The sequence below is a fragment of the Sorex fumeus genome, unplaced genomic scaffold (assembly GCF_029834395.1).
Source record: "Sorex fumeus unplaced genomic scaffold, SorFum_2.1 ptg000072l, whole genome shotgun sequence".
Classification (NCBI taxonomy): Eukaryota; Metazoa; Chordata; class Mammalia; order Eulipotyphla; family Soricidae; genus Sorex; species Sorex fumeus.
This window is the reverse complement of record NW_026606129.1, coordinates 7069516-7096971: the sequence shown is the minus strand read 5'-3', so window position 1 is coordinate 7096971 and position 27456 is coordinate 7069516. Positions and strand designations below refer to the sequence as shown.

Genomic DNA, 27456 nt, shown 5'->3' with positions numbered 1-27456 from the left:
CCTTTGACATATAAACCAGAGGCTCTTGAGAGAGGTGAAACTGAGACACCTCCCAGATGCAGAAATCCAAGACCCCACCCCATCCCAGCCCCTGCCTACCTCCCCTCCCCTGCCGGCATAGGGCAAGTCCCTCAGAAGCAGAGAACAGAAAAACTGCAGAGGAAGCCCTGAGTACATGAAGAGACCATGGCAGGGCAGGGATGAGATTCTGAGCAGTGCAGCAACTCAAGGCTTCCCCTGCCAACACCCAGATTAACTTCTGTGTATGCAAAAAATCCAGGGGGTGGGGGTGGGGGAAACATTAGTTGGAATTGAAGCAAAGCTTCTGAAAACCATCCAGACCAGCTCTGTGAGCCCTGTTCTCCCCTGAATGACGGTCTCACCTGCATGTCTTTATGGCTCTGATTTTTCCACTCTGGAGAAGCTCCTTTTTGTCTTGAACACACACTTGCTCTTTTTTCACTCACACATCTTTTTTGTGTGTGTTTTGTTTCATTTGGGTTTCCCCCCACCCTGTCTCTCCAGCCACTCACTTTACATCTTCCTACGTAAGCTTCCTTCACTCAAAAAAGGATCTCTTTCACTATTTCGCCTCCTCCTGAAATTCTTATCTGTGAGGAACAGACAACAGACAACTTTCAAGACAACTTTCCTTTCCTGCAAAGAGCAATCCCTCCTTTCAGCCGAAGTGCACTGCTCCCAAGGACACTGGGGTCCAAGTGTCACCATGAGGAGGTGAGGGGTGTCCATGCGGGGTGGTGGGTTGTCCACATGAAGGTGAAAGTCACGATATTAGGGGCTCTGGAGTGTCCATGAGGAAGTAGGGGTGTCCTTGTTTGGGTGAGGAGTATTCCTGTTGGGGTAAGGGGTGTCTATGAGAAGGTGAGGGAGTATCCATGAGGAGGTGGGGGTGTCCATGAGGTGAGGGGTGTCCGTGTTGGAGTTATGGGGTGTTCATGAGAAGGGAAAAGGATATCCATGTTGGGGTGAAGGGTTATCTATGTTGGGGTCAAGGGGTGTCCATGAGATGGTGAGGGGTGTCCTAGAGAAGGTGAGGGGTGTCCATAAGGAGCTTGTCGGTGTGGGGGCCTGGGTCTCCTTTCTGGGTTTGGAAACAGCATTATGGAGTCAGACCTGGGACTGTCTGGGGTGCACCCAAGTCAGGGTGGTGGGGAGTGGGCACAGCCCAAGGCTCCCTTGCTCTCATGCTGCTCTCAAAAGACTGTCACTTCCCCCGCCCCCCGCAATTCCATGCCCATCCAGGGGTGGGCTGCTCCATGCTCTGGCAGGACCTGTTTTGAACCCTGGGTGCTTCCACTGCTCCAGGGCTGACCTTCCCCAGTCAAGGACCCAGAGCGCTGGGAAATGGGAGTCACTTCCTCACAGAGGGACGCACCCTCCAACTCAGAAGTCACCACTCCATCTTCTGCTAGGTTTGCTTTGGAGCCTCCAAGAAGCACTCAGGAGGCCTGGGGACCCCTCCAAGCAACTCGATATACTCAGGGACCATGTGGCTAGGGATGGACACAGGGTCAACTACATGCAAAGGACATGAGTCCCCCAGCACAATCATTCATCCCGAAGCCCAAGGCTGCTGGGTCTTCCCAGTGTTCTACTCAGGGATGGACCTTGGCTACGAGACACAGAAATACCAGGAACTGCAACAGACTCAAGACATGCTGGGAACGTGGGAAAGGGGCTGAGCACAGGCAGCTCAGCAGGGCAGGGCTTGCCTTGCATGCCTTCAACCCCACCTGATCCTGCGCACAGCCAGGGGTCACTCCTGAGTGCAGAGCACTGCTGGATGTGGCTCACACAAACACCAGCGGAGACAGCCAAGTCCAAAGACCCTGCTTGTCTACTTTCAGCACACATCTCCCATCCCAAGCGAGCCTCCAACCATCACTTACTTACTGGTCCCTTCTCGATCCCATCTGCCTTTTTCCTCAGCACATGAGATCTGCTTCCAAGCCGTGGAGTTATCCACCTGGCCCTTACCTCTACTATCCTTAGGTGTTAGTCTCCTATTATGTTACTTTATATTCCACAAATGAGTGCTGAAAGTAGACCACGGGTCAAAAATGATGGCTGTTTAGTACTTGTATTGCAAACCATAACACCCAGAAGGAGAGAGAGAGAGAGTAAGAAGGAATGCGCCTGCCTCAGAGGCAGTGGGGCGGGGGAGGGGGGACGGCGAGAGGGATACTGGAAACACTGGTGATGGAGAATGAGCACTTGAACATTGTATGATAGAAACGTAATCATGCAAGTTTGTAAGTCTGTAACTGTATCTGACAGTGACTCATTAAAATAATAGGTAAAGGTAAAGGTAAAGGCCCTCCCGTTGATCGTCGATTTGCTCGAGCGGGCCCAGTAACGTCTCCATTGGAGACTTTGTTGTTACTGTGTCTGGCATATGGAATACTCTCGGTAGCTTGCCGGGCTCTCCGAGAGGGGCGGAGGAATCGAACTCGGGTCAGCCATGTTGGCTGCTTGTAAGGCAAACGCCCTACCCGCTGTGCTATCGCTCCAGCCCTATTAAAATAATAATAATAATAATAATAATAATAATAATAATGACCCTGTTTTTCAACACCCAGAACATATTCCTCCAAAACAACCTCGATCAGCAAGGCACCCTAACACTGAAACTACTAATTCCTCTTAATTTTCCAGAAGGATAAATCAGAGCAGATCTGAAAAGATGACACGACACAATGAGTCTTTTCTGCTTAATAAACAATCCTATCAGCCGTTTTGGTTCTTGGTACTTTTAAAAACGAATTTGAATATGGTCCACTGACCAGTCAAAGGCCACCATTTACTAGGACTCCCTGAACCTTGAATATTCCACTCTGAAAACGCTTCTAACCTGGACCTACCCCGTTTGCTAGGACTCCCTGAACCTTGAATATTCCACTCTGAAAACGCTTCTAACCTGGATCTACCAAGCGAACAGTTGACAGTGAAATTTAGTTTTGCCACACACTGCAAGCTAAGGACCAGAAAGCAAATCAGCTTGCCTTCTGCCCAAACCTTTTATAACAGACAGTCAGTTCAAGCGGCAATGACACTCATTTGTGTAACAATAACAGTGATGAGAGAGGAGACTGATATGTCCCACCCCTTCCCACCAGTCTCCTGACATTCTAATGTGGCAATCTTGATTGAATCCTGCAAACTGGCATTTATAGCCAAGGTGATCTATACCTTTAATGGAAAAAAATTAACTATCAGGAAATATGTGCACAAATCATGAAAGTGACAATTTACCAACGCTGATGCCTACTTCTTAGTGAAGCATGAACGATTCAGGGCAATTTCAAAGAGCCACTTAGTGCTCGGACGCATATCCATCAATGTGTTGAAGCTGGCTTTCAGAGTGTGATTTCAAACGGCAGGCACCGTGGTCCCTGCTAAGATAAAGGCCCTCGCGGCCTATTCACTCACAAGTGAAGGCTCCGTTACAATCGCGGCCAGCCCTGAGTCAAGAGTGTTTTCCTCAGGGAGAAATTCCCACGGCTTTGTGTTTTCCACTGCAGCTATTCTGGCATCCTGTTTCCGAATCCTTCACACATTCCCACGTGGAACCGACCAAAACCTCTCCTGAGGCTTTAAGAATGAGCGAGGTGGGGCTGAAGCATAGGGCATTTACCTTGCACACCGCCAACCAGGGTTCGAGTCCCAGCATCCCACATGGTCCCCCAAGCACCGTCAGGAGTAGTTCCTGAGTGCAGAGTCAGGAGTAACCCCTGTGCATGGCCAGGTGTGACTCAAAAAGCAAAAAGACAAAAAAAAAAGAAAGAAAAAAGAATGAGAAGGTGTTTGCTACTCGCCACTTAAGGGACGGCACCTACTCCTTAGCTGTGTTTGCATGTGGGCATCCCTTCACGACACTTCATCCTGGCCCAGGACATCAGTGGGGTGTCTCACCAAGGACACAGACAGGAAGAGCCTGGTTCTCCAAGTCCTGGAAAACATCTACTGCTTGACCACAGTAGATTTCATTTTGTTTCTCTTTGATTCTGTTTCGGTGAGACACATTTATTATTTGTAGGTAGGATGTTATAATGAGAGTGGAGGGGAGGGACACCCAAGAAGCTAATGACTGTAGCTGGTAGTTTCGGTCTCACCTACCTCAAAGTCTTCAGTCAAAATAGATCGTGCAGTGACTGGGTGTGGGTGATATTAAGAGAAAAAGAGGAGCCCCCAGCCCTGCCCCGTCACCAGTGCCCAGAGAGACAGCAGGGCGGCAGGGGGGTCTCACTCACTTGCACATGTCGAGACTAAAGAAAGCCCACTGGATAAAGACACTCTAGGCATGATTCCGGGAAAGGCCAGTGATGGACACAGGACTGCAGGAGCCAGCAGTGACACAGGCAACAGGGCTCCAGACCAGGAACACAGTGGACAGAAAACAGAGTAAGGACAGGATACAGCCACAGTCCAGGGAGGTGGGCAGGTGGTGAGGAGCAGGTCCAGGACACTGTGATCTGAACTGGGCATCAGGATACAGAATGAATGACATCATAATTGGGTCAAAGGAGAGGACTGGGCATGTGGGAGGGGCCCAGACCCACCAACTTAAGCCCCAATAAACTCGCCCCCAAGTTCTGTGTACGCATCTTTTAGATGATTCTCAAGAACCCAGGAAGTCAGGGCAAATCCCCTCTGCTGGTAAGAAACATGCTTCATAAACTTCTAGAGAGAAAGAGTGCAGGGGCAAAATGGCTCCGAGTAGCCTGAGGAAACGGGACAGAGGGGCTCCCTGGGGCACTGGCAGACAGACAGAGGTGTTCAAGGAGGGCTCTGCTGAGGACAGATGCAGTTTGCAGGGAAGAGGACACTGGTCAGCCAGAGTCATGACTCCCCACGGAAGGCGAGGAGAGGCTGGGCTGTACTGCTCAGTCAGGCCGTGATTTTTGGAGTCCAGAGGCTTAAGGGGGCCAGAAAGGGTGGGTGGCTCCCACTCTCCCCCATGGCCGGTGGCATTTGATTAGATTATCTCAGCCTGTAGTGAGAAGTAGGGCCCCCCTTTTGGAGCTGTCCCAGTGCTGTGGCCTTGCGGTTGGTTTGCCCCTCTTCGGGATAACTTTCCAACCAACACCCAACTCAGTAGGATCAAAGAAATAAACCACACTCAGATGATGTAGGGGTTCGAGAAGGTCCATCCGGGAAACAGCTATGGATCGAACACTGTTTCTTGGGGAATGTCTGATCCAGCCTTGAGAACCCAGATCCCACATAGCATATATGAACTTCCCTATCAAGACAGCTGTCATTCATGGCATGCTGAGACCTGCATCTAAAGATGGCTCCAACCTTTGCCAGTGCTGCTGACAGGAAGCTCTGCAGCCACCCTTCCGCCCGGGACTGACCCAGGCTCCCTCAGTCAGATCCTCGATCTCCATGTGATCTTCTCTGACCTCCCTTTCCCAGACAGCCCAGGGGCACTGTTGGCAGTGCATACTCCCAAAGTCAATCTAGTAACTGCTCGTCTGATGGCTTCTGGTCCTCTCTCTGACCGGAGGAGGCCAGGACATACCCAGCAATGAAAATGCTAGTTCCTGTGCGGGTGAATTCATTATAAGCCTTGAGGAGTTGCAACCTCTGTATTTCTTCTCTGTAACTAAAAGAACAACCAAAGGACCAGAGAGATAGTACAGTGGGAAAGTATACTTTACACACAATCAATCTGGGTTTGATTCCCACACCACATAGAGCCCTGAACCCTGCCAGAAGTGAGCAGAGAGCAGGAGTAGGCCCTCACAGGAGAGAGAGAAAATACAAGGGAGATATGAGCACAGAGAAAATATGATAAAAAAACAGGAAGGAAGGAAGGAAGGAAGGAAGGAAGGAAGGAAGGAAGGAAGGAAGAGGAGGGGGAGGAGGAGAAGGAGGAGAAGAAGGTTGAGGATGAGGAGGAGGAGAAGGAGGAGGAAGAGGAGGAAAAGTAAGGAGGAGGAAGAGAAGAGAAGGAAAGGGAAGGGGGAGGGAGAGAAGGGGGAGGAAGGAAGGGAAAGGGAAGGGAAGGGGGAGGAAGGAATGGGGGAGGAAGGGAAGGGGAGGAAAAAGGAAGGAAAGAAAGGGGTGAGGAAGGGAGGAACGAAGAGAGGAAGGAAGGATGGAAAGAAATGAAAGGAAGGACAGATGGACCAATATGAGAAAAGCAGAAGGCTCAGAAATTTGGGGGCTAAATGGGAAAAGGAGAATAAAATATTAAATCCTTTTAGATGACGATGGACAATTAATAGGAACTAAGTTGTTAAGGGAGTATGATGATCAGGAAGCCTGCATCAGTATGTTCAAGGATAGACCCCCAAAGATGATGGCAGAACACGGGTTCTGCTAAGCTGTGACCCCCCCTTGCACAATCCCAAGCTTTCTACTCCGTTTCTGTATATGAGACCATTTTACTGGGCAGCCATGAGGGAATACAGAACTCCACCCTCAGCTCTTCCAGGCCTCTAAGTCTGCGCCTTTTCCACTCTTCCTATCAATCATTCATCCCTTCTCCGTCCTCACAGTGCCTTCTGTCTACTTATCATTGAATTAGGATCTTTTGGAGAGTTCTCTAACCCAGACTCACCTAGGGCTGTGATCTGAACATCATCTGCCAAACAGGAGCCCCAGGAGTTACTAAGAGGTCTTAGTCCACAAGGCTGCAATACAGCTCATATCTGCTTACCCCGCTCCCTTGGGCTGGAGCGAAGCACAGCAGGTAGGGCGTTTGCCTTGCATGCGGCCGACCTGGTCCCTCGAGGTTGATTCCTCTGCCCTTCTTGGAGAGCCCGGCAAGTTACTGAGAGTATCTCACCCGCATGGCAAAGCTTGACAAGCTACCCATGGTGTATTCGATATGCCAAACACAGTAACAAGTCTCACAATGGAGATGTTACTGGGCCTGCTCAAGTAAATCGATGAACAATGGGAGGACAGTGCTACAGTACTACCCCACTCCCCTAAGCCTGCATTTAAGACTGATGGCAATGGCAGAAGGATGTGTGGACTTCATCGGAGAAATAAAACTAAATAAAATAAAAACTAAATAACTAAATAAAAAAGGCAATATAAAAGAACCACGATAATACACCATAGAGCCAACCAGCACAGAGCATCTATAATTATACAGGATCCGCAAACTATCAAGATCAGAGATGATGCAATGGGAGTCCCCCCAGATTCCCACAGTTTAATAGAATGTGTGATGTCTCATGGCAAAGGAGCCTTGTCAATAAGGACAAAACCTTAAAATTGGGGATTATCTTGGATTGTCTGGGTATCCACCTAGATCTGCCGATCCCTCCACATGAAAGAGGCAACAGAGTGCCAGTGGGAAGGTTGAGGGGCTGGCGGGAGACGCCCCTGTCTTGTGGATTGAGGAGGGGACAGAGAATTGCATCCAGAAGTTTGGTGATCTACACTGACATTAAAGGGAGGGACTCCCTTCCTCAGAAACATCCTGGATAAATGGGTGAGACACTCTTCTGCAGCCCCGGAAAGAACCTGGTGCCCTCTGCCCGGGAGAAGGCAGGGTACGGGCGTGCTACCATGCAAGGTTGTTTCCACAATTGCAGCAGCCACAGAAACACAGAGAGTTGCCCCAAGCAGCATGAGCAACACATCCTGGGCCCCATCAGTCAGCAAATACCTCACCTTACAGTCCCCTAAACACTTTGTTTGTGGGTGGAGTGTTTGGGCCACATTGGATTAATTCATTTGTCAGGGTTGACTTCTGGCTCTGTGCTCAGGGATTAGTCCTGGTAGAGCCCAGGAGATCCTATGCAATGCCTGGGATTGAACTGTTTGAACACTTAAAGGAATTGGGGCTCAAGGCTGTTAAGCGACTTGCTAAGGGACACTGGGGAACCAGATGGGCTGCTGTCCTGCTATGTAGGACCATCTCCCAGGGCTTGAGAAGCCCTTGGGAGTGAATTCCTCCATTCTTGCAAGTAGTACCTTCTTAGAGCTCACTGATGACCACGGCAAACACTTGGGCAGAGTCTGAAAATGTGTGTCCTTCCCACTGGCAATAATGGGTGTTCATGATTCCTTCTCTCATGTCTGTTTGGCCCAGATTGGAGATAGTCCTGCAAGCCAATTTCTTCTGCACAGAACTGAGCTGTCTATTAATGAGCACAGATGAGGCACTTGGTGCCTGCAATGAAAACAGGGACTTCTGGGGGCCTGGGTTTCCCTGTGAACATGTTCGTGGCACCATATTGACAACTGTAAATACCATTAATTTTCCAGACACTCCTCGACAGAAAGCAGTTCTACACCACTGGTCACTGGGAGAAATACTGACAGCACAGGGTAACCTCCAGTGTGCTTCCAAATATGTACAAAGACATCTCTCCACACAGACATTGCTTCTCTAAAAGGCGTCTTTGCTCACAGACCACATCCACTGGCCCTTTGAAGAACAGGATGATGGCATACTTCATGCATGTGTGGTCTCTAACCCTACTGAGTATTCCTGTTAATTTAATTTGGGGGTGGGGTGGGCGGTGAGGGAGACAATGCCCACCAATTCTCAGAGCTTACTCCTCCACACTCAGGGTTCCCTTGTCACTGTCGAGTTTACAAGCCAACTTCCAGAGCCCATACTTAAAGCCAAGTGTAGGTGCAAACTTAGTGTGACCAAGTTGGAATCCTCTCTAAATCTAGATGAGATGGAGGAGAGCAACAGCTCCATCTACAGTGAGAACAAGACCTGAAGGGTCCACGTGGGAATAAGGCAGTGGGGAATGGGGATCTGGGGTGACCTGGGGAGTGCGGCTGTGGATGTGGGAAGCTCTGCTCTGACCACACAAGGGCACATGGATCCAGGGTTGGCATTTCAAAGAAAAGACCAAGTTTGTGTTACAATGATGGAATTTATTGATTTTATTAAATGGGCAAGAACTGGTTCTTTTCTGTGTTTGTGTTTAACATACCTGCTGTCTGGATTACAATTTTATTCTCTAATCTCAGCTGGACAGTAGAATGTTTTGACCAGGATTTACATGCAGACTCATCGATGCTGATATGTGGAAATGACTCTCCTCGCCCTACTGTCAAGATCAACACCATCTTTCCAGAGAAGCTGGCCCAGAACCCAGGCAGGGAAACGGTCCTAGGAAGACCTACTCTGAAATCTAGTGCCCTTTACCTTTGCTCTTGGGAGTGCAAGAGGGCTCAGAGGTAGGTAATAAGGGGAATTGGTGTTGATGTGAGATCAGCTGTCACTCTCTCCCAAACAAGAATGACCTACTGGGTCCCTCAAAAGCAGGAAAGCACCCCAAGTTCTCAAGTAACCCCTGGTGGGATAGAAATACTGACAACTAAAATGGAATGATAACCAATTCTACTGTCTCCTTTCTGCTGTTTTCCTCACTTGTCTTATTATTCTCCAGAGACCAAACAGTACATTTGTACAATCTGTAGAAGCTTACAAGACCCATCCAGCTCTCCAGGTTGAAGCACGGTGAGTTCCCGAATCTCAGAGCAGAACTGTGGGCAGGATTCTGGCTAAACTGTTTCAGGAATCTATCCAATAGCCGCCGAGAAATCAAAGTCCAAAATGACAAGTTCCAGTCCTACTTTATATATAGTTAAAACCCTTTTTCATCTACTTATGTATTTAATTTATGACAAGTACTTTTTATATTCTAGGTATTATGCTAAGGTGCTGGGGAATAAAGAAAAATAATCTACCGAAGCAGTAGAAGTTGACATTTTGAAGTTATGGATGATGTGATGAATTAGGGACATTAAATTGCTACGGTGTTGTTGCTCTTGAGGTTAATGCTTATTGAATATTTAGTAGGTGCAAAGCACAGGTTTTAAGTACATTACATATATTGTTACATTTAATACTACTAATAACCTTATTAAATTGTTTCCATTGTAATCTTGCTTTACAGTTAGAAGGAGTGGAGCTGAGTCTCAGCTTCATTTAATCAAGTCAACTTTAAAAACTGCCATCCTAATTACTATCAACAAAGCTATAAATGATAAGACAAGAGCCATTAATTAAGATGTGCAATAAAGTGATTCCATGAAAGAGGCATCAAATTGAAGATGAGCAAGAAGTAGATTTTGACAACTTGCATATTTTCCTTTTTCCAACATAGATTATGGCTATCTATTATCCCATTTCTCACTGTAAATAGGAATGTGATTACATTTTAAAACATTGCTTTACTGTTACAACTACAAAACCATGGATTCCTCTGTAGTTCTATAATGAGGTATGCAAGTGGGGATATATAATTTGATTAAATAGTAATTTGGGTAGCCAGAGAGATAACATGGGTGGTAGGCACTTGCCTTGCATGTGACAGATTCTGATTCAACCCCTGTCATCCCATATGGACCCCAAATCACTGCCAGAACTGATCTCTGAGCACAGAGCCAGGAGTAAGCCCCAAGTACAGCTGGTTGTGGCCCCTTAACCAAACACCACAAAAATAAGAAAAACAGTAATACATAAACAGTGATTTGTTATGTGTCTTTAAATGCCTGAGACCCAAAATTCTAATTAGTGTGCAAGTATTTTAAAAGTAAATGTTCACTTGGGGGTTGGGGGATGCATCTTCCTGAGCTCAGGGCTTACTCCTGGCTCTGCGCTCAGAGCTAACATCTAGCTCTGTGCTCATAAGTCACTCCTGGCAGGGCTTAGGGGACCATTTACAGTACTGGGATCAAATCCAGGCTGTCTGCATGCAAGACAAGCACCTTACCTGCTGCACTGTTGCTGCAGCCCCTGAGTTTAGTTCAAACACATTGACTGAGCGTTGATACTTTAACATTTGGGAAATGCAGCTTCACAGCTCTGTATGTGTAAGTCTCATCAGCAACAGCAGTAAATGAGAAACACCACCAACAAGGGATGTTTCCAGACTTGCTCACCACGTGCCATTCTTGCTGGCCTGAACGAATATCTCAGTGTTGTTTTGATCTGCATTTCTCTAATCGTGAATGATGATGAGCATTTTTTTCAAATACCTCTTGGCCACATGAAAGTCTTCTTTGGCAAAATGTCTGCTCATCTCCTTGCCCCATTTTTGGGTGGGGCCTATGGATATTTTGTTGTTGAATTCTGTGAGTGCTTTATAGATTTTGCCTAACAACCCTTTATCTGTTGGATTGGGTCAAATCTTTTCTCCTACTGCTTAGGGTGGTTTATTTTGTTTGCTTGTTTGTTTGTTCTGTGATAGCTTGAGACAACCAGTTCATCTTCACCTCATAGATCTGAGTAAATTAAATCAGGAGTGGAACTGACTCTTCCCACTGCTCAGCTTTCAAATCGCAAGGTGTTGCTGTCCCAGTGCATCTCAACCCAACGTGTAGGTACCCTTTTTGGGGACTGTCCTGTCCGCCCAACAAAGCTCTCCTTCTCCTAGATCCAGGAATGTCCACCCCTCCCCCCTCTTCAGTCCTTTGCCTGCCCAGCAGGGCATGTTCCTGTGATTCCTGGGTGGGATTTTGCCATTTCCCTCTGAATATTCTTACTGCTTCCTCCATGCACTCAGAGTAGACAACACTGTCTCATGGCTCTGGGTTCACTGCCTGTAGGTCCCCAGGTGTCCTTCTCCCCCTCCATGCAAAGACCAGTTGTATGTCACTCAGATCCTCCCCCAGCCTATGCCTTGTACTTCAAGATATCCACACGAGTCCGTCTATGTTTGCATGTAACTCCAGCCCTGGAGTTATGTGGCAAACAGCAGTCAGTTGGGGGAGGCCAAGGGTCACATTGGTTTGCACATGGTGTATTTAGTGCTTCTCCCAATACCTTATAACATGGAATACAAATAACTCCCAACCCTGAAAACTTGCTGAATAGCTAATTCAATTAAAAAAATTGTTGGTGTTTGGGTCACACCTACTGGTGCTCAAAGACCACTCCTGGTGGTGCTCTGGGGATCATGCAGTGAGTACCAGGGATCTAACTTGGACCAGCTCTATATAAGGCAAGGGGCTTACTTCCTTTCCTCCCTCTCTGGCCCTCCTAACATAGCGCTTATATAGGACATATCCAAACCAGACACAGGTGAAAACTGTTGATGCTCCTTTAATACTGTGGGCTTAGGGACTCCTAACAGACACTGAAGTTGTTCAGGGCTGTCTGGACATGCTTCCATATATAAAAAAATGATGCCTGTCAGAGATTTCACATGGGCACAGGGCCATGCTATAAAGACAAATGTGTGTATGTCATTTCCTGGGCTAGGTTGGCCCCCCTGCTCCAGAGACCTGGACTCATCCCAGATTATTTTGTGATGGTTCCTTTTTGAACTACACAGGCGACACTAATAAAACTCCACTTTGGCTAGGTCAGCAGGGCGTGTGTGCCAGGAGCTCAGGATGATTTTGTTGGAGGCAAGAACAGGCCCTTGGGGTGATTCACAAAAGAATTTATGAAGGCTCTAGAGACCTCTGAACCCCAAGCGAGATTTTATTGATTGGAGAAGCTAAAGAGCAGAGCGCTGAGGCCCGGGGGTGATAACTTTCTTTCCTTTTACTGTGCTTTGGATTTTGGACCACACCTGGTGCTGTTTAGGGCTTATTCCTGGCTCTGTGCTCAGGGATCACTCCTGATGGCACTTGGGGGATAAGGTACAGTGTTGGGCATTACACCTAGGGGGGTCATGTGCAAGGCAAGCATCTTACCTGCTGGACTATGGCCCTGGCCTTGGTGCTGACTTCCATGACACTGGCAACAGAGGGGCAGAAACTGCGTCAAGGATGGTCTTTCCTGGGCAAATCCAACCCCAGGATCTGGAATTGGGTCTCCTCCTTTTTATGGTCAATGGAAATATTGTTAAGGTTTGTAGGGGGCCTGGGTTAGGGGAGCATTGCTATCTAAAATGAAGGGAAGCTGGACTCGGCTTCACTGTGGGTTCCAAATTTCACTGGGGATAAGGCAGTGGGGGTGCCAGCTTTGTAGAAGACAGGAGGGGCTAGGGAGGTTTTTCAACTCTCCCTCTGGATAGTAGGGTCTGGGAGCTGGGCCTGGTGGAGACCCTGGCTGCCTCTTTTGTAGCCGGATGGATTTCTCCCCTCTTCGGGGCATTTCCATCACGTCTAGGTGAGCTGCTCCTGGCTCTGGCCATTCCCTTCATCCCAGCCATGGCTGTCTCTGTGGTTTGCCCCTGATCATCCTGGGACATCACATCAGCATCCTTGGGGCCTGATGTTTGTGCCTGCCCACCACCACCTTGGACAGAGAAGTCCAAGGCAAAGAGAGCTGGGCAGTAACAGGCAGTGAGGGCCAGGGCAGTGTGTGAAGGAGGCGGTGGGCCTGTGAATGCTTCACTCACACATGCACATGTGTACACACACATGTGCACACACTCGCATACTAACACATGATCTAACACATAAACCCTACAACATGCACCACAATCACACAGCAAATGCACACACACTCACATATCCACTTTGCACACAGGGCTCAAAGTTGGAAAAATCTTAGCACACATTTGGCGACCGCTGACATCAGCCTCACTCTCTCAGGCCTAAAGTGTCGCCTTGGTCCATGCTAGTCATGGTTAATGGCATAATGTCCAGCTCAGAAAGTGACAACAGAAGAAATTATCTGCAGAAGTGCTTGAAATGGTTGACTTTATGTTTCAACTTGACAGGGCTGTGGAGTGTTCCAATATATGGTGAAATATTTGGGTGGGCTGTTTATAGATGAGATGGACATTGGGCAGATGAGTGGACAATTGCTCTTCCCCAAATGGTGGGGGGCGGTGTGTCTATAGAATAGAAAGAAACAGAATTATAGAAAGAAATGGAATAAAACCATTCCTCTACCGCCCTCGTGCTGGGACATGGGTCTTCTCTGCAGGTTGGAACTTACACCAAGAGCTTCACTGGGTGTCTATACTCAGGGCTTCTTAGTTCTCATAATCACAATTACTTAGGATACATCAAACTGTCTATCAATCATCTATATCCAGCATCTCTCTGTCTTCAATCACCTGTGACTATCTGTCAGAACCCATGCATTTCAACCCTTAGTGAATATCTATGTATCTATCATCTATCAATCTGTCTCCCTGTCAGAATTCAGGTAATACAGGACATCCATGGACAAGAAAAAGTCATTTGTGTGTATGTATTATTCTTTCAAGTTTTAGTGATGATCTAGGGATATCTCTACCCAATGAATTGTCACTGAGTCCTGGTAAATGTTACCTCCATGTTCAGTGCCACACAGAGAGATCAGCCTCAGAAACCCTCTAGCATAATCCTATCTTACATGTTTTAGGGCATTGGTGTGATTTTAAGTATACCACTGACTCTTGGAACTGAAAGAAAGAAAAACAACAATGATAAGAGTTACCAGCTGACATTTAGGTAGGTACCTTCTAAAGAAACCAAAAGTTAGCATGAGTGAATGCTAACCCCATGACTCCAAGAGAAAAGGACAAAGTCTGGACACTTTGGCCTCATTAGAAACAAGACAGAAACTCTGAAACTGCAAAGAGGGAGAAAAATCTCTCTCTGTTCCAGTTCACATCAAAGCCATCTGTGCCCTTGCCAGTGACACTTACTTAGTTTCCCTCCTTCCATCTGCTAGAAAAAACTCACCAATATGTGTAATCTCTAAATTGTCTCTACTTCCCATGGGAACCCAAGCCAACCATCTTGCTTCCCAAAACCTCCTCAGAATCACCCATTTCTGCCCAAAGTCTATAGTCACCCTGAGTTTTGCTGGCAGGAGCTTGACCTTCATGCACATGACCTCCATAATCTTCAAGCTGACCAGTGTTTGACTACAGATGAGCTCTGATAGTCTCAGGTGGGGAAATCTGGCATTAACCTGTGTGAAGAAGTGGTACTTATTCAGGATTATGTTTTTCAGAAAAAGCAAGGAAGGTAAAGTAAGCAGCTAATACTGAAATTATTGAGAGAATCTCAGTATCAAACCAAGTGACTCACTAAAATGTTTAAGAGGGGAAAAAACTCACAACATTGTCACAAATAGAGAATGAAGAGGATGGAAGAAGAAGCAAACCGGCAGAGAGGAGGAGCAGGGGAAAGCAGGAAAGTATTAGCTGGTCACTGGTCCAGCAACGCGGGTTTCAGAGGCAATGAGATCATGAACCCCAGGGCAGATAAAAATGTCCAGCAGAGATTCAACTCATTTCACACTCTGTCATCACACTCTCATTATCACCATATTCAGAATCACTGGCCATAACCATCAACCAAAATCCCAGCTGCATGCCAGGGAGCATCAGATCTGCAGAAGCCTATACCGGCCGCCCAGCCCAAGGCAGTTGGTCCCACCAAGCGAATTCTGTGTTCGCTCACTGTCCCCACAAGCACGGGCGAAGGACCCAGGGGAGCTTACGTTGAGCTGAAGCTCATCTGTCCACTGTCCAATCAGACGGTAACCGGGGTTGCTGGTGTTTGTTGTCTGGTACTGAAAGATGTCGTAGCGTCCTGGGGCATCCCCATTCTTGTTGAACATCACGGGGGTCCCCGCACTGCCTGGGGAAGGAAGATAAGACAGTGATAGACAGCACAGTAGCCCAGCTCATCTATCCCCACCCCCAATCGTGGGGTGGGCTGGAGACCCACTGGGAACCAGTGAACTCTAGGTCTCTAGGTCACCCCAATATTTAAGAGGCTCCTTCCACTGCTGGGCAGGTAAACCCAGGGTCTGAGGATCCAGCCACCTCCCCTTTGGACACATTACTTGACAGTTCTCTAAAGTCGTATTTTCCCCCTTCTTTTTTATTTGGCTTTTTGGTCACACCCGGCAGTGCTCAGAGCTTTCTCCTGGCTCTGCCCTCAAGAATTACTCCTGGTAGAGCTTGTGGAACCATACAGGAAGCTGGGGTTTGAACCCAGATCAGCTGCAGGCAAACACCCTGCCCATTGTGCTATTGCTCTGACCCCAGTACTCTTCCCCCTCTTAGGAGAATTAAAAAAATTATTGTATCTTTAAAGCGACAAATACTATTTTGGTTACCATTGTTGTTATTTTTCATTCCACTGGACTAAATAGTGTTTCATAAAAGACAACCTGGCTTTGGTACATCTACATAATGGGATACTATGCAGCTGTTAGAAAAGATGAAATCATGGGGGCTGGAGCAATAGCATAGCGGGCAGGGCATTTGCCTTGCACGTGGCTGACCCGGGTTCGATTCCCAGCATCCCATATGGTCCCCCGAGTACTGCCAGGGGTGATTCCTGAGTGCAGAACCAGGAGTAGCCACTTTGCATCTCCGGGTGTGACCCAAAAAGCAAAAAAAAAAAAGATGAAGTCATGAAATTTACGTACAAGTGATTCTACATGGAAAATATCATGCTAAGTGAAATGAGCCAGAAAGAGAGGGACCGACATAGAAAGACTGCACTCATCTGGGGAATATAAAGTAACAGAATGGGAGTCGAACACCCAAGAATAGTTGAGATAAGTACCAGGAGGTCTGCTCCATGGCTTGGAAGCTGGCAGCACATGCTTAGGGGAAAAGGTATTTCAGACAGAGAAGGGAATACCAAGTAAAGGATGTTTGGAGGACTTGCTCGGGATGCGAGATGCGTGCTGAAAATAGACTATAAACTGAACACAATGGCCCCTCAAGACCTCTACTGCAAAGTACAAGGGTGGCCTCTATTGCCACTCAAGACCTCTATCGCAAAGGGTGGGTGGGGGGGGGGTGGGAGGATTAGTGGGATTATTGGTGGTGAATAGGCACTGGTGGAGCGATGGGTACTCGATCATTGTATAACTGAAACCCAAGCATGAAAATTTGTAAGTCTACAACTGTACCTCATGGTGTTTCACTAAAAAAAAAAAAAACACACACACACATACACACACACACAAAAAACACAACCTGGGAGGAGGCTGGGGGAGGGAAGGGGCCACAGACAATAGTGCTCAGACAGAGGCCGCTCCTGGCTCTGCTCAGCCGTGGTCTCTGCCAGTGCTCGGGGACCACAGGCAAGGCCAGAGCCATGTTAGCGACTCAGCTATAGGATGCATAAAACACAATATATATATATATATATATATATATATTACACATGTTACATACATCTATATGCCTAAGTCACATTATGAAAAACAATTTAAAAGGGTATGTCGAATGAATTCAGAATAAACACACAAGCAAAAGTTTAGTTTCATCTATACTTGGATGATGACAACATTTACAAATTGTTTTGGGCCCACACCTGGCAGTGCTCAAGGCTTACTCCTGGTTCTGTGCTCAGGAATTTTTGCTGGCAAGGTATGGAGAGACCATAGGGTTGTCAGGGATCGATCCTGGGTAGGCACATGCAAGGCAAGCACCCTACCTACCTACCTACTGTTGCTCAGTTCCCCACATTTAATTTTTTTTCTGATTGCTTTCGATTTACTTTGTATGAGAATCCATATAAATTGCTTATCAGTGTCTGGTAAACATTTAATAAATATTAATTTTTCCTCTGTCTCCAAGTTGGGCTTTCTTTGAAGTATCTGTCTAAAGGAAACATATCTGCTACCAGTAGGGTGGGTCTTCTGTGTGTAATCCCTGGGTCACTGGAGGTTGGTGGAAACAGACAGGGCAGGGTAGGGTGGGGCTTATGAGTTTAATCCCTTGGTCTCCTGATTTGGTGGGAGCAGGCAGAGGATTTCTGTTCCTGGGTCCTGTTGAGACTGGAGTCCAAGGTCACAGAGTTCCGAGTTCCACTTACCTGGTTCTGTGGGACTTTACTCGTGCATGGGTCTCAGCCCGAGCATCCGGAAAGCATCCTGGAGTGTAGCAGTGGCTGGGTAGTGGAGGTAGTGGAGATAGACCTCCATTACCTCCACTACCCAGCTGCCGCCATGCTCTAGGAGCTTTCCAGACACATCATAAGACAATTAATACCGATCTTCCAAGATTACCGCACCATATTTGATAGGGTTGAAATATGCTTTGAACCATTGGAACACCTACAAGGGTGACTAAAGGTCATTTTAAAAGCCTCTATCTCTCTTGGAGAGCCTGGCAAGCTACCAAGAATATCCCACCCACACAGCAAAGCCTGGCAAGCTATCTATGGCATATTCGATATGCCAAAACCAGTAAATACAATGGTTCTCATTCCCCTGACCCTGAAAGAGCCACCAATATGGAAGTGTTAAGAAGGATAAGGAAGGAGAGGCTGATAAAATCTCAAGGCCAAACTAGGCGGCCTAAACAAAGAGGGATAAAAATGACTGTATGTATTTTCAATGCAAATACACTGGCATCGGATGCGTCCATCGAGGACCTGATGGTACAAGCGCGAAAGATCTAGTACAACATCATTGGTCTGACGGAGACAAGAAGGCATCAATCACATCACACTGTTTTTGACACTGGAGAAGAACTGTTCCTCTGAACATGCGACAAAAGAGGCATCGGTAGTGTTGGTGTCATTGTCAACACGAACTTGGCCATGAGCATTGATTCATTCAAATGCCTAACAACCCGAATCAGATGACTACACTTGAATAGATGTGGCTCACTGCTGGCAGTTTCTATCTTCGTTGTCTATGCACCAACATCCAATTATGATGAAGGAGAAATTGAGAAGTTCTACATGGAGCTGGAGAAGTTCTATAAAGAAAACCACACCTTCTACAAGATAATTGTCGGTGATTTTAATGCCAAGATAGGACCGAGAAGATCAGCCAAAGAACTCCACATTGGGATCCGTGGCCTAGAATGGAACAAACAGGATGAAAGACTGTCTGATCATGTCGACCAGCACCATCCATGGTAACTCACAGTTCCAGAAGGCCAAATCTAAACATTGGACATGGGAGTCTCCTGGTGGATGGTTCCACAATGAAATTAACCACATCATATTCAATCGACGATTTTGCCTGATACACTGTTGTTCCAAAATTCCAAACGGGATCAGACTACCCTTTCCTTCATGCAAAATTCTACTTCACAGAGCAGGGAGAAAGGGCTGCAAAGTTCAAGAAGAGAACTCCCAGAATGACCAACAACTGGGATCTCTTTGACACTATTGTGGCAACATGGGAAGTTGCCATTATTGACAACATTGACGAGAAATACAATTGACTGGTTCAGCAACTCCATGATTGTGCAAGGAATGCCAAGAGAGATAGCCACAAAAAGACTCCTGTCTCTGAAGACTCTTGAGCTCATTCATGAACGTGGCTTGGTGTAAGCCTCAGGCAACCACAAGTGAATGTCCGAGCTCGCAAAGCAGTGCAGAGACTCGATCAAGGAAGACCTCAAAGAGAGAAGAGCAGCAGTGTTGGCAGATGTGGCAGAAGCCGGGAAAAGCATTCGCAATGCCCCCCTGTCCTTCGCCAACTACAAGACCAAGATGACTGCCCTTCAACATCCTGATGGATCTCTCACATCTTCCAGAAGGGCAATGGAGATGATTATCCAGGATTTCTTCTCGGATCTCTTCGATAGCCACATTCACCTGCCCACATACCAAATTCCAGGATGGATATGTCATTCCCAACGTTCTCCCTTCCAAAATCCGACATGCCATTTCATCGGTAAAGAAGTGAACAGCACCCGGCCCGGAGAAGGTCAGAAACGAAGTGAGGTTCTGAAAAGGATTCAGCATGATCGACCATATCCATATGATAACCAAACTCATTGAGGTTTCTCAGGATTTCAAGATGCTGCTTTGCTAACATTCATTGATTTAAAGAAGGCCTTTGATTCTATTGATATGGAAGTGGTCACTGAAGCCCTTGCCAAACTCAATACATCAGAATCCTCCATGAGCTGTATTACGGATTCACTACCAGGATTTTACCATTCTACACGGAAGTGATCATCCATGTCAAGCGAGGGGTTCGTTAGGGTGACAGTATTTCACTGAAACTCTTCAGTGCCACCCTCGAGAAAATCATGCAACAACTGGAATGGGAAGGAATGGGAGTGAAGATAGACGGTTGGAAACTGCACCACCTCTGCTTCATTGATGATATCGTTCTAATAACACCAAACATTAGCCAAGCAGCCCAAATGCTGGCGGACTTCGACCATGAGTGTGGAAAAGTCAGCCTACAGCTGAATCTCATGAAGACAATATTTATGAGAAACGATCTCATTCCTGACATTCCATTCGCTCTCAAAGGAACAAACATCTCCAAATGCAACAGTTATGTGTACCTAGGTTGAGAAGTCAACATGACGAATGAACTTGCACCTGAGTTGTGCAGGAGGAAGAGAGCAGTTTGGAACGTCTTCAAGATAGTCGAAGAAATAGCTAAGAGGAAAAAGAACCTCTGGCTCTGGGCACATCTTTTTGATTCCACTATTGTTCCTGCATTAATATACACCTCAGAGAAAATGGGCCCTATGAAAACAGAATGAGAACACTATTCAGGTCTCCCAAAGAGGAATAGAAAGAGCTATGCTTGGAGTATCATGCTTCACTCAAGTGAGAGAAAAAATCTGGAGTGCCTACTTTCATGGACGATCAAGAATTAGGGACGCTGTCTCATTTGCCAAGGCATCGAAAATCAGATGGGCTGGATATGTAATGAGATTTGGATATGACTGCTGGACTAGAGCCATTACCAACTGGATTCCACGGGACATCAAAAGATTACGTGGCCGCCCACCTACGTCAGACTTCTTCATCAAGACCCTATACAATCGGTTTGAGGCTCTTCATGTTCCTAGAATGAGCAGACGCCACTGGGCTACACTAACACGTGACAGGGATGAATGGAGACATTACTGGCGCCCACTTGAGCAAATCAATTAGTAACAGGATGTCAAGTGATTAAGTGATCAAGATAAGGAAATTATTCCGGCATAATTTGACACTAGAGCCAACAGTAAATGAGTAAGCACACTATAGAGAGATAGATGTGTCTCTGTCTCTGTGTCTGTGTGTGTGCATGTGTGCATGCGTACACATGTGTCACGTGTGTGCATGTGTGTGTGCATGTGTGTGCATATATGCATGTGCACATATATGTCATGTGTGACATGCGTGTATGCTTATTTTTGTGCATGTGTAAATATGTGTGTATGTGTGCGCATGTGCATGCGTGCATGTGTGTATATGTGTGCCTCTTTATGCATGCATGTGTGCATCATGTGTGAGTATGTGCACGTGCACACACATGTGCATGTATCCATTTGTATATATGTGTTCACATGTTTCTGCATATATGTGCATGTATGCATGTGTGCGTGTGTGTTATGTGTGACCGTGTGTGCATGGGCATGTGTGTGTATCAGTATGTGTGTGTGTGTGTGTGTTTTTGTATCTTTAACAGCTGGAGAGCAGTTGTCAAAGGACCAATTGGCAAAACCACACCTGCAAGGAACAAGGAGAGCTGGGTCACAGCAACCACTACCAAGGCTCAGGGGAAGTCTGGGAACCAAGTCAGTGTCCTGGGGTCCTGGGTGTAGGAGGCAGAGGCTGCAGAGGGGAGCACAGGAACCAGCCCCACCTCCAGCTCCCAAGAGAGCGCCCTGACTGCAGAATCTCAGAGCATCAATGAGCACTGTTCAGACAGTCCCTTTCTGGCGCCCCTTTGTGGTAGCGATGGGGGACTGAAGAGTTTGGGGACACAGAACCCCCAATGTCAGTGTTCCAGGGGAGGAGGTACCTGGGGCAGAGGAGAAGTCGCTGTCCCAACTCACTGTCCCTTACACCACAGGGTTGATGGCTGTCTGGATCTGGAACCTTCTAGAATGGCTTTCCATTCCAGTGACCCCAGTGACCTTCTGCAAGGCTATGATCAAGTGGCTCCAGGATGCCCTGCATGTGGAACACTGCGAGGGCTCAGGCCAGCAGGGAGCACTCGCTCTCGAGTCTTCTGATAGGCCCTGAAACAGGAAGTGGGATTCGGTCTGTTCCTCCTCTTGCTCTGGAGCCCTTGAGTAGCCAGACCCGCATCCTCTCTGAAAACCGCAGGACTGTCCTTGCTGGAAAAGGACCGAGGTCACCCCCTCTCTGTACAGAAGCCTGACCTTCCAACACACAGGCCTGGACCCGCCTCACCTGGCTGCCTGCGAGTCCAGGGCTGAGGCAGAGGCTACAGGGAGAGAGACCAAGGCCCCTGCAGTCAGCTGTCCCCTGGCTCCCTAGCACACGCTGTGCCCGCATCACCCACTTAAGGCCACCTGTCCTCTCTGCACCAGTCTCCATGGCAGGCTTCTCTGCTGGCTTTCTGGAATCTTCCACTCATGCCAGGGAAAAAAATGAAATCTGGATCTGATGGGATTGCAAGAAGAGAAGAACTCCAGGTGTGCAGAGAGCCGCTATTATTCCAACCCCCCAACCCCCTTCCCTTGCAGATTGGATAGATTCATGCTTTGCTTGGGGTGTCTGGCAGCCTTGGGCCACTGACAGGACTGGGTCTTTCTGGGGTCTTTGGAGGAGAGTGGCCAGTGACCTCAAGCTCCCCTGATCTTAAATGGCAAGAGATCTCAAGCTCCCCTCTACATATTCTTCCCAAGGGCCACCCCACCAAACCTTCCTCCCTCCTTCCAGTCTCTGTGAGAAATGACTCCTGTCACATCCACTGCGTTCTTATTGAAGTTTATGCCCAAGGGGAAAAAAAATTAAGGCAAAAGCACAAGTGACTTTAAGTGATGACACAGATCAGCCTATTGTGTGGCTGTGGGGGACTTGGGCTGGATTTGATAATACAGCCAGATTATTAGCTCTAGCTTTCCCCCCACACCCCCGTGAACAGCACCCCGACGTCCCCGAGAGAAAGAGGGGAATCATGTTCAAACAAGACTATTCAAACATGGGAGACAGAGAGGTGCAGAGAAGAGAGGCTCTGGACAACAGACCCAGGGGCTCGCAGGCCAGAAAAAGCCGGTGATTCCTGAGTAGGCCACTGGACAGGAGGGAACATGGGGGCCAGAGGAGAAGACCCTGACACCCTGACACCTGGTGCATGCTGCCTTGTGAGAGTTTGAGAAATTCCTTCTTTGTGGGCAGAGTTGGGATCTACACCGCCCCCCAGCTCTGCTCAAGGCCCTTCCAGTTAGTTTTCTCTCCTCATTTCTGCTCACCCAGCCTCTGTCCCCTTCCCCATCTCCCCCCCACACCCCCGCCACACACACGCGCACACACACACACACACACACACTCACACACGGAGATTCCAGAAACACTGTGGGCATCTGAGTCCTGGGGCTCCATGCTCAGTCCATCCTCCAGACACTCAGTGCCTCAAACAATGACAACCTCTTTCCACCGGGGCCCTGCTGCTGGGGACAACTCTGTGGTCCACTCCTTTGAGCTGAGACAGCTGGATGCTCACTTTCCTATGTGCTGGCTGCCAGCTGGCTGGGACCCCATGAGCTGCCTGCCCCCATTGACATCCTGACTCACTCAACTCCCTCCCAGTGTGGGAGCCAATTTGTAGATGATGTGTCCTACACATGTGCCCAACAGACCACCGAAGCTACCTCTCCTCCTCTGTCGATTCGTCAGAGGCTCACTGAGACTCAGGTGGAAGAATAGAGGGGCTCTCAATGAAGGAACGTGGCCACCATGTTCCAAAGAGAGCCAGGAGATGTATCAACTTGGCCAAAGGCATCCCAGCCCAGTGGGTTTTCTGGAAATGAGTATATCTAAGTGTGGAGACACTTCAGTTAGAGACTACACTACCTGCAAGTTCTTTCTGAGTGTGGAGCCAAGACAACAAACGTATTAAATCTACACTTATGAGTATTGGCAAGTGGTGGGTAACACAAAGGATACCTAGAGTAAATGGAGCCATGGCCCTTGCATTTACTTGGTTATAGAGGACAAAACATGACGGGATGTGAGGAGGACAAAATATGCCACCTTTCTGTTCTGCTGCCATTGGACAGGTTAAGTGCTTGGTGAAGCCATTATGATTCTTTGCAAGGCCTTTTGTGATGATATCCTAAGCTGACATTGTGGTATCTGTGAAGATCAGGTTACTGGGAATCAGCATCCCAGTGGTATAGAGTATTTCATACGCAACTATCAAAAGATTTTTATGGATATGAGACAACATAGAGTCTCCTGCCCCCGCGCCTGGCTGTCCTCGCTGGGGCCCCTTGGAGGGGGGCGGGGTGAGTTTTCCTCCCTGCCCTGAGCAGAGCTCCGGCAGCCGAAGACCTCCAGAACCAGCAACAACCATGCTGAGACCACTCTCCACACGCATGAAGGTACCGGCAGAGGAACAAAGGCATGCAGGTCCCGGGGCTGAGATCTCTAAGCCTGCTCGGATCGGGGTTGAGCATCCTCCACCCAGATCCTCCATCTTCCAGTAGGCCGGGGTCACACCCACCAACTGGCCCCCTGTGCCATGTAATCCCATCAACGGCCAAGACCCAGAGACTATAAAACCCAGCTCCCGGAAGTACACAGCCACATTTGTGGCCATGAAACATCTTATTATCTCATTCTTGCTTTGGACAACCTGGCAGGCTACCGAATGTAACCTGCCCAGATGGCAGAGTCTGGCAAACTCCTCGTGGTGTACCCAATATGACAAATACCAGTAACAATGATGGGTCTCATTCTCCTAATCCCGAAATAGCGTTAAATATGGCACTTTTTAAAATCTCAGAGCTATGACGAAGGAGATGTTACTGGTGCCTGCTCGAGGCAATCAACGAACAACAGGATGATCGTGATCGTGATCATGATGAGACAACAAAAAGTCAAAATCTTGGGACTAGAGAGATAGTAGAGAGGGGAGGTGACATGCCTTGCACCCAGTTTTGGCCACTAAGTCCCACCAGGAATGATTCCTGAGCAGTATCAAGAGTAATCTCTGAGCACTGCCAGCTGGGGTACCCAAAGAAGACAATGAACAAACAAAAACTGAACCCATTACAATGGTCCAGAAAGACTCCTAGCTTTCAGTTCGATCCCTCTTCTTGTTAGCTGACATCTCAGCCAAACATTTTCTCCTCTTTAGAATTTATTTCTTTATTTAAAAAGTGGGAATTTAAAGGCCAAGTTTCTTTTCTCTCTAACAGTGGTGCTCTCAAAGTGACAAGGAGTCCGCGATGAAGATACAGCCCAGTCTCTGCCATACAAGACCCATGGATGAGTCAGAATCAGAGGTCTCCCAGCTGCCCCCCTGAGAAGGGATTCTGTTTGCCACAGAGCAAGAGGAGACATGGACAGACAGACAAAGAAAGAAAAGGTGAGGTAGGAAGAGAGAGCATGAGAGAGAGAGGGAAGGAGAGAGGGAGAGAGAGGGAGAGATAGAGAAAGAGAGAAAGAGAGAGAGGGAGAAAGGGAGAGAAGGAATAAAGAGGGAGGGAGAGAGAGAAGGGGAGGGAGAAAAAGGGAGGGAGAGGGAGGGAGAATTATAGAAGGAGGGAAAGGGAGAGAGAGGGATCTAGCATGAGAGCACTGTCCCCCTTTCACAGGCTCTCCCCTGGGGCAGCCAGAGGAGCAGAAAGCAGAGTTAGATTCCCTCCCACCACCACAGATCTCCACTTTCCACCCACGTGGCTTTGGACATCGTGATTCTTCATTTCTCTGTTAATCAGGACCGCGACTTTTATTTTGAAAAGGAAAAACAACTGATAGAGCAACCCATGAAAGACTTGAACAGTTTCTGGCACATAAGAATCATTTGGTAATTATCAGTCCTGTGTCTAACCAGAAACTTAGTGACAATATTCATTGGTGGAAAAGCCCCTCTGGACAGTATGAGTCTTTACACATTATCTAGAAGGAGAGTCATGACAGCTTCAGGAAGTCCTAACCAAAGCATTAGGAGAGAAAAAGAAATGAATGAGATTCAAACTGGACAAGAAGCTAAACTACCACTAATTGCAATTGTCATAATAATATACAAAGGAAATCCTAAAGATTAAGCACACACACACACTACTTAAAAACGATATACCGAAATCAACAGGCCATAAAATCAACAAAAATATGGTACATTTCTATCCATAAATAATGGACTATAAAATAAATAAACACTAAAAAATTACAATTTTGTCTGAAAACCTCAAATATACAGGAATCAACGAAGCAGGTTAAAGACATAATTGAAAAGTGTAAGTCACTATTGAAATAATAGGATAGAACATATGGATATGGGAAAATAGTGCATGTTCATGGTTTGGGAGAAATAACATTATTAAAATGATTATCATGTCTAAAGTATTACATTCAATACAATATCTCCCCAAATTCCAATAGCATTATTTAAAGACATAGAACAAATATTTCTGTTATAAAATCACTCTGGACAGCTTAAACAGTTATGAATAAAAGAGAACATGGGAGGCATTGTTTTCCCTAACTTAACTCTGTAATATAAAGCTAGGTAAAGGTAAGGTAAAGGTAAAGGCCCTCCCGTTGATCGTCGATTTGCTCGAGCGGGCCCAGTAACGTCTCCATTGGAGACTTTGTTGTTACTGTGTCTGGCATATCAAATACTCTCGGTAGCTTGCCGGGCTCTCCGAGAGGGGCGGAGGAATCGAACTCGGGTCGGCCATGTTGGCCGTGTGTAAGGCGAACGCCCTACCCCGCTGTGCTAAAAAAGTGTGGTGCTGAAATAAAACCAAGCCCTCAGAGCAGTGGAATAGATCCCACGCCCAGAAGGAAACCCTCAGATGAATGGACAGTTAATGATAGAGGAGTTTGGGGCATTAAGTGAAGAAATGAAAGTCTCTTTAACAATTGATGAGGGGAAAACTGGTTAGCAAAATAAGATAAACTGGATCCTTGTTTCACACAGTACACAAAAGTTAATTCAAAATGGATTAAAAACCTCAATATTAAAACTAAATCTATAAAGTACATTGAGGAAAATGTTGGTAGAACTCGCCATGGTATTGATTTCAGAGGGTCTTCAATGATTGACCCGAATGACAAATAAAAGGAAAAATATAAGGAAAAATAAACAAATGGGACCATATAAAACAAAAATCTTTCTTTACTGTAGAAGGGCAGTCTTTCAAGTACCAAAAAGTCCCTTACTGAATAGGAGAAAGTATTTGTATACTGCCCATTTGACAGGAGGCTAATATCCAAGGTAGATTAAGAACTCACAGAGTTCAACAATAATAACAACAAAATGAAACAATCCCATTAGAACTGGGGAGGAGGAAATAATAGATACATACCACACAGCAAAGCCTGGCAAGCTACCCGTGACGTATTCCATATGCCAAACACAGTAACAACAAGTCTCACAATGGAGACGTTACTGGACCCGCTCGAGCAAATCAATGAACAACAGGAGGACAGACAGTGCCAATCCTCAAAGAAAAGCTGAACAGGAGAGATAGTACAGTGGTATTTCCCATAATCAGGAACTATTTGAGAAATGCAAATTAAGATGACAATGAACAATCCTCTCACAGCAGCAATAACCCTGTGAGCAGTTAGTGCTGGTGAAAAGGTGATGAGAAAGGAAGACTCTGTTGGTGAGTCTGTTCTCTGCTTCCAGAAAAAAACAAAATGGTGGCTTCTAAAACATGGAAGGAAAAGCTCACATAG

The 27456-nt window shown here is 47.0% G+C and overlaps 1 protein-coding gene across 3 annotated transcripts in view; it reads right to left on the bottom strand.

Moving 5' to 3' along the window:
* The window catches only part of GRM7 (glutamate metabotropic receptor 7), a 931188-nt gene that overhangs the window by 237122 nt on the left and 666610 nt on the right, over nt 1-27456 (bottom strand). For all 3 annotated transcript variants that reach the window (XM_056129060.1, XM_056129058.1, XM_056129059.1), the window contains exon 7: nt 15353-15492. In XM_056129060.1, coding sequence (XP_055985035.1) covers nt 15353-15492 — 140 coding nt within the window. The remainder of the gene's footprint in view (nt 1-15352; nt 15493-27456) is intronic.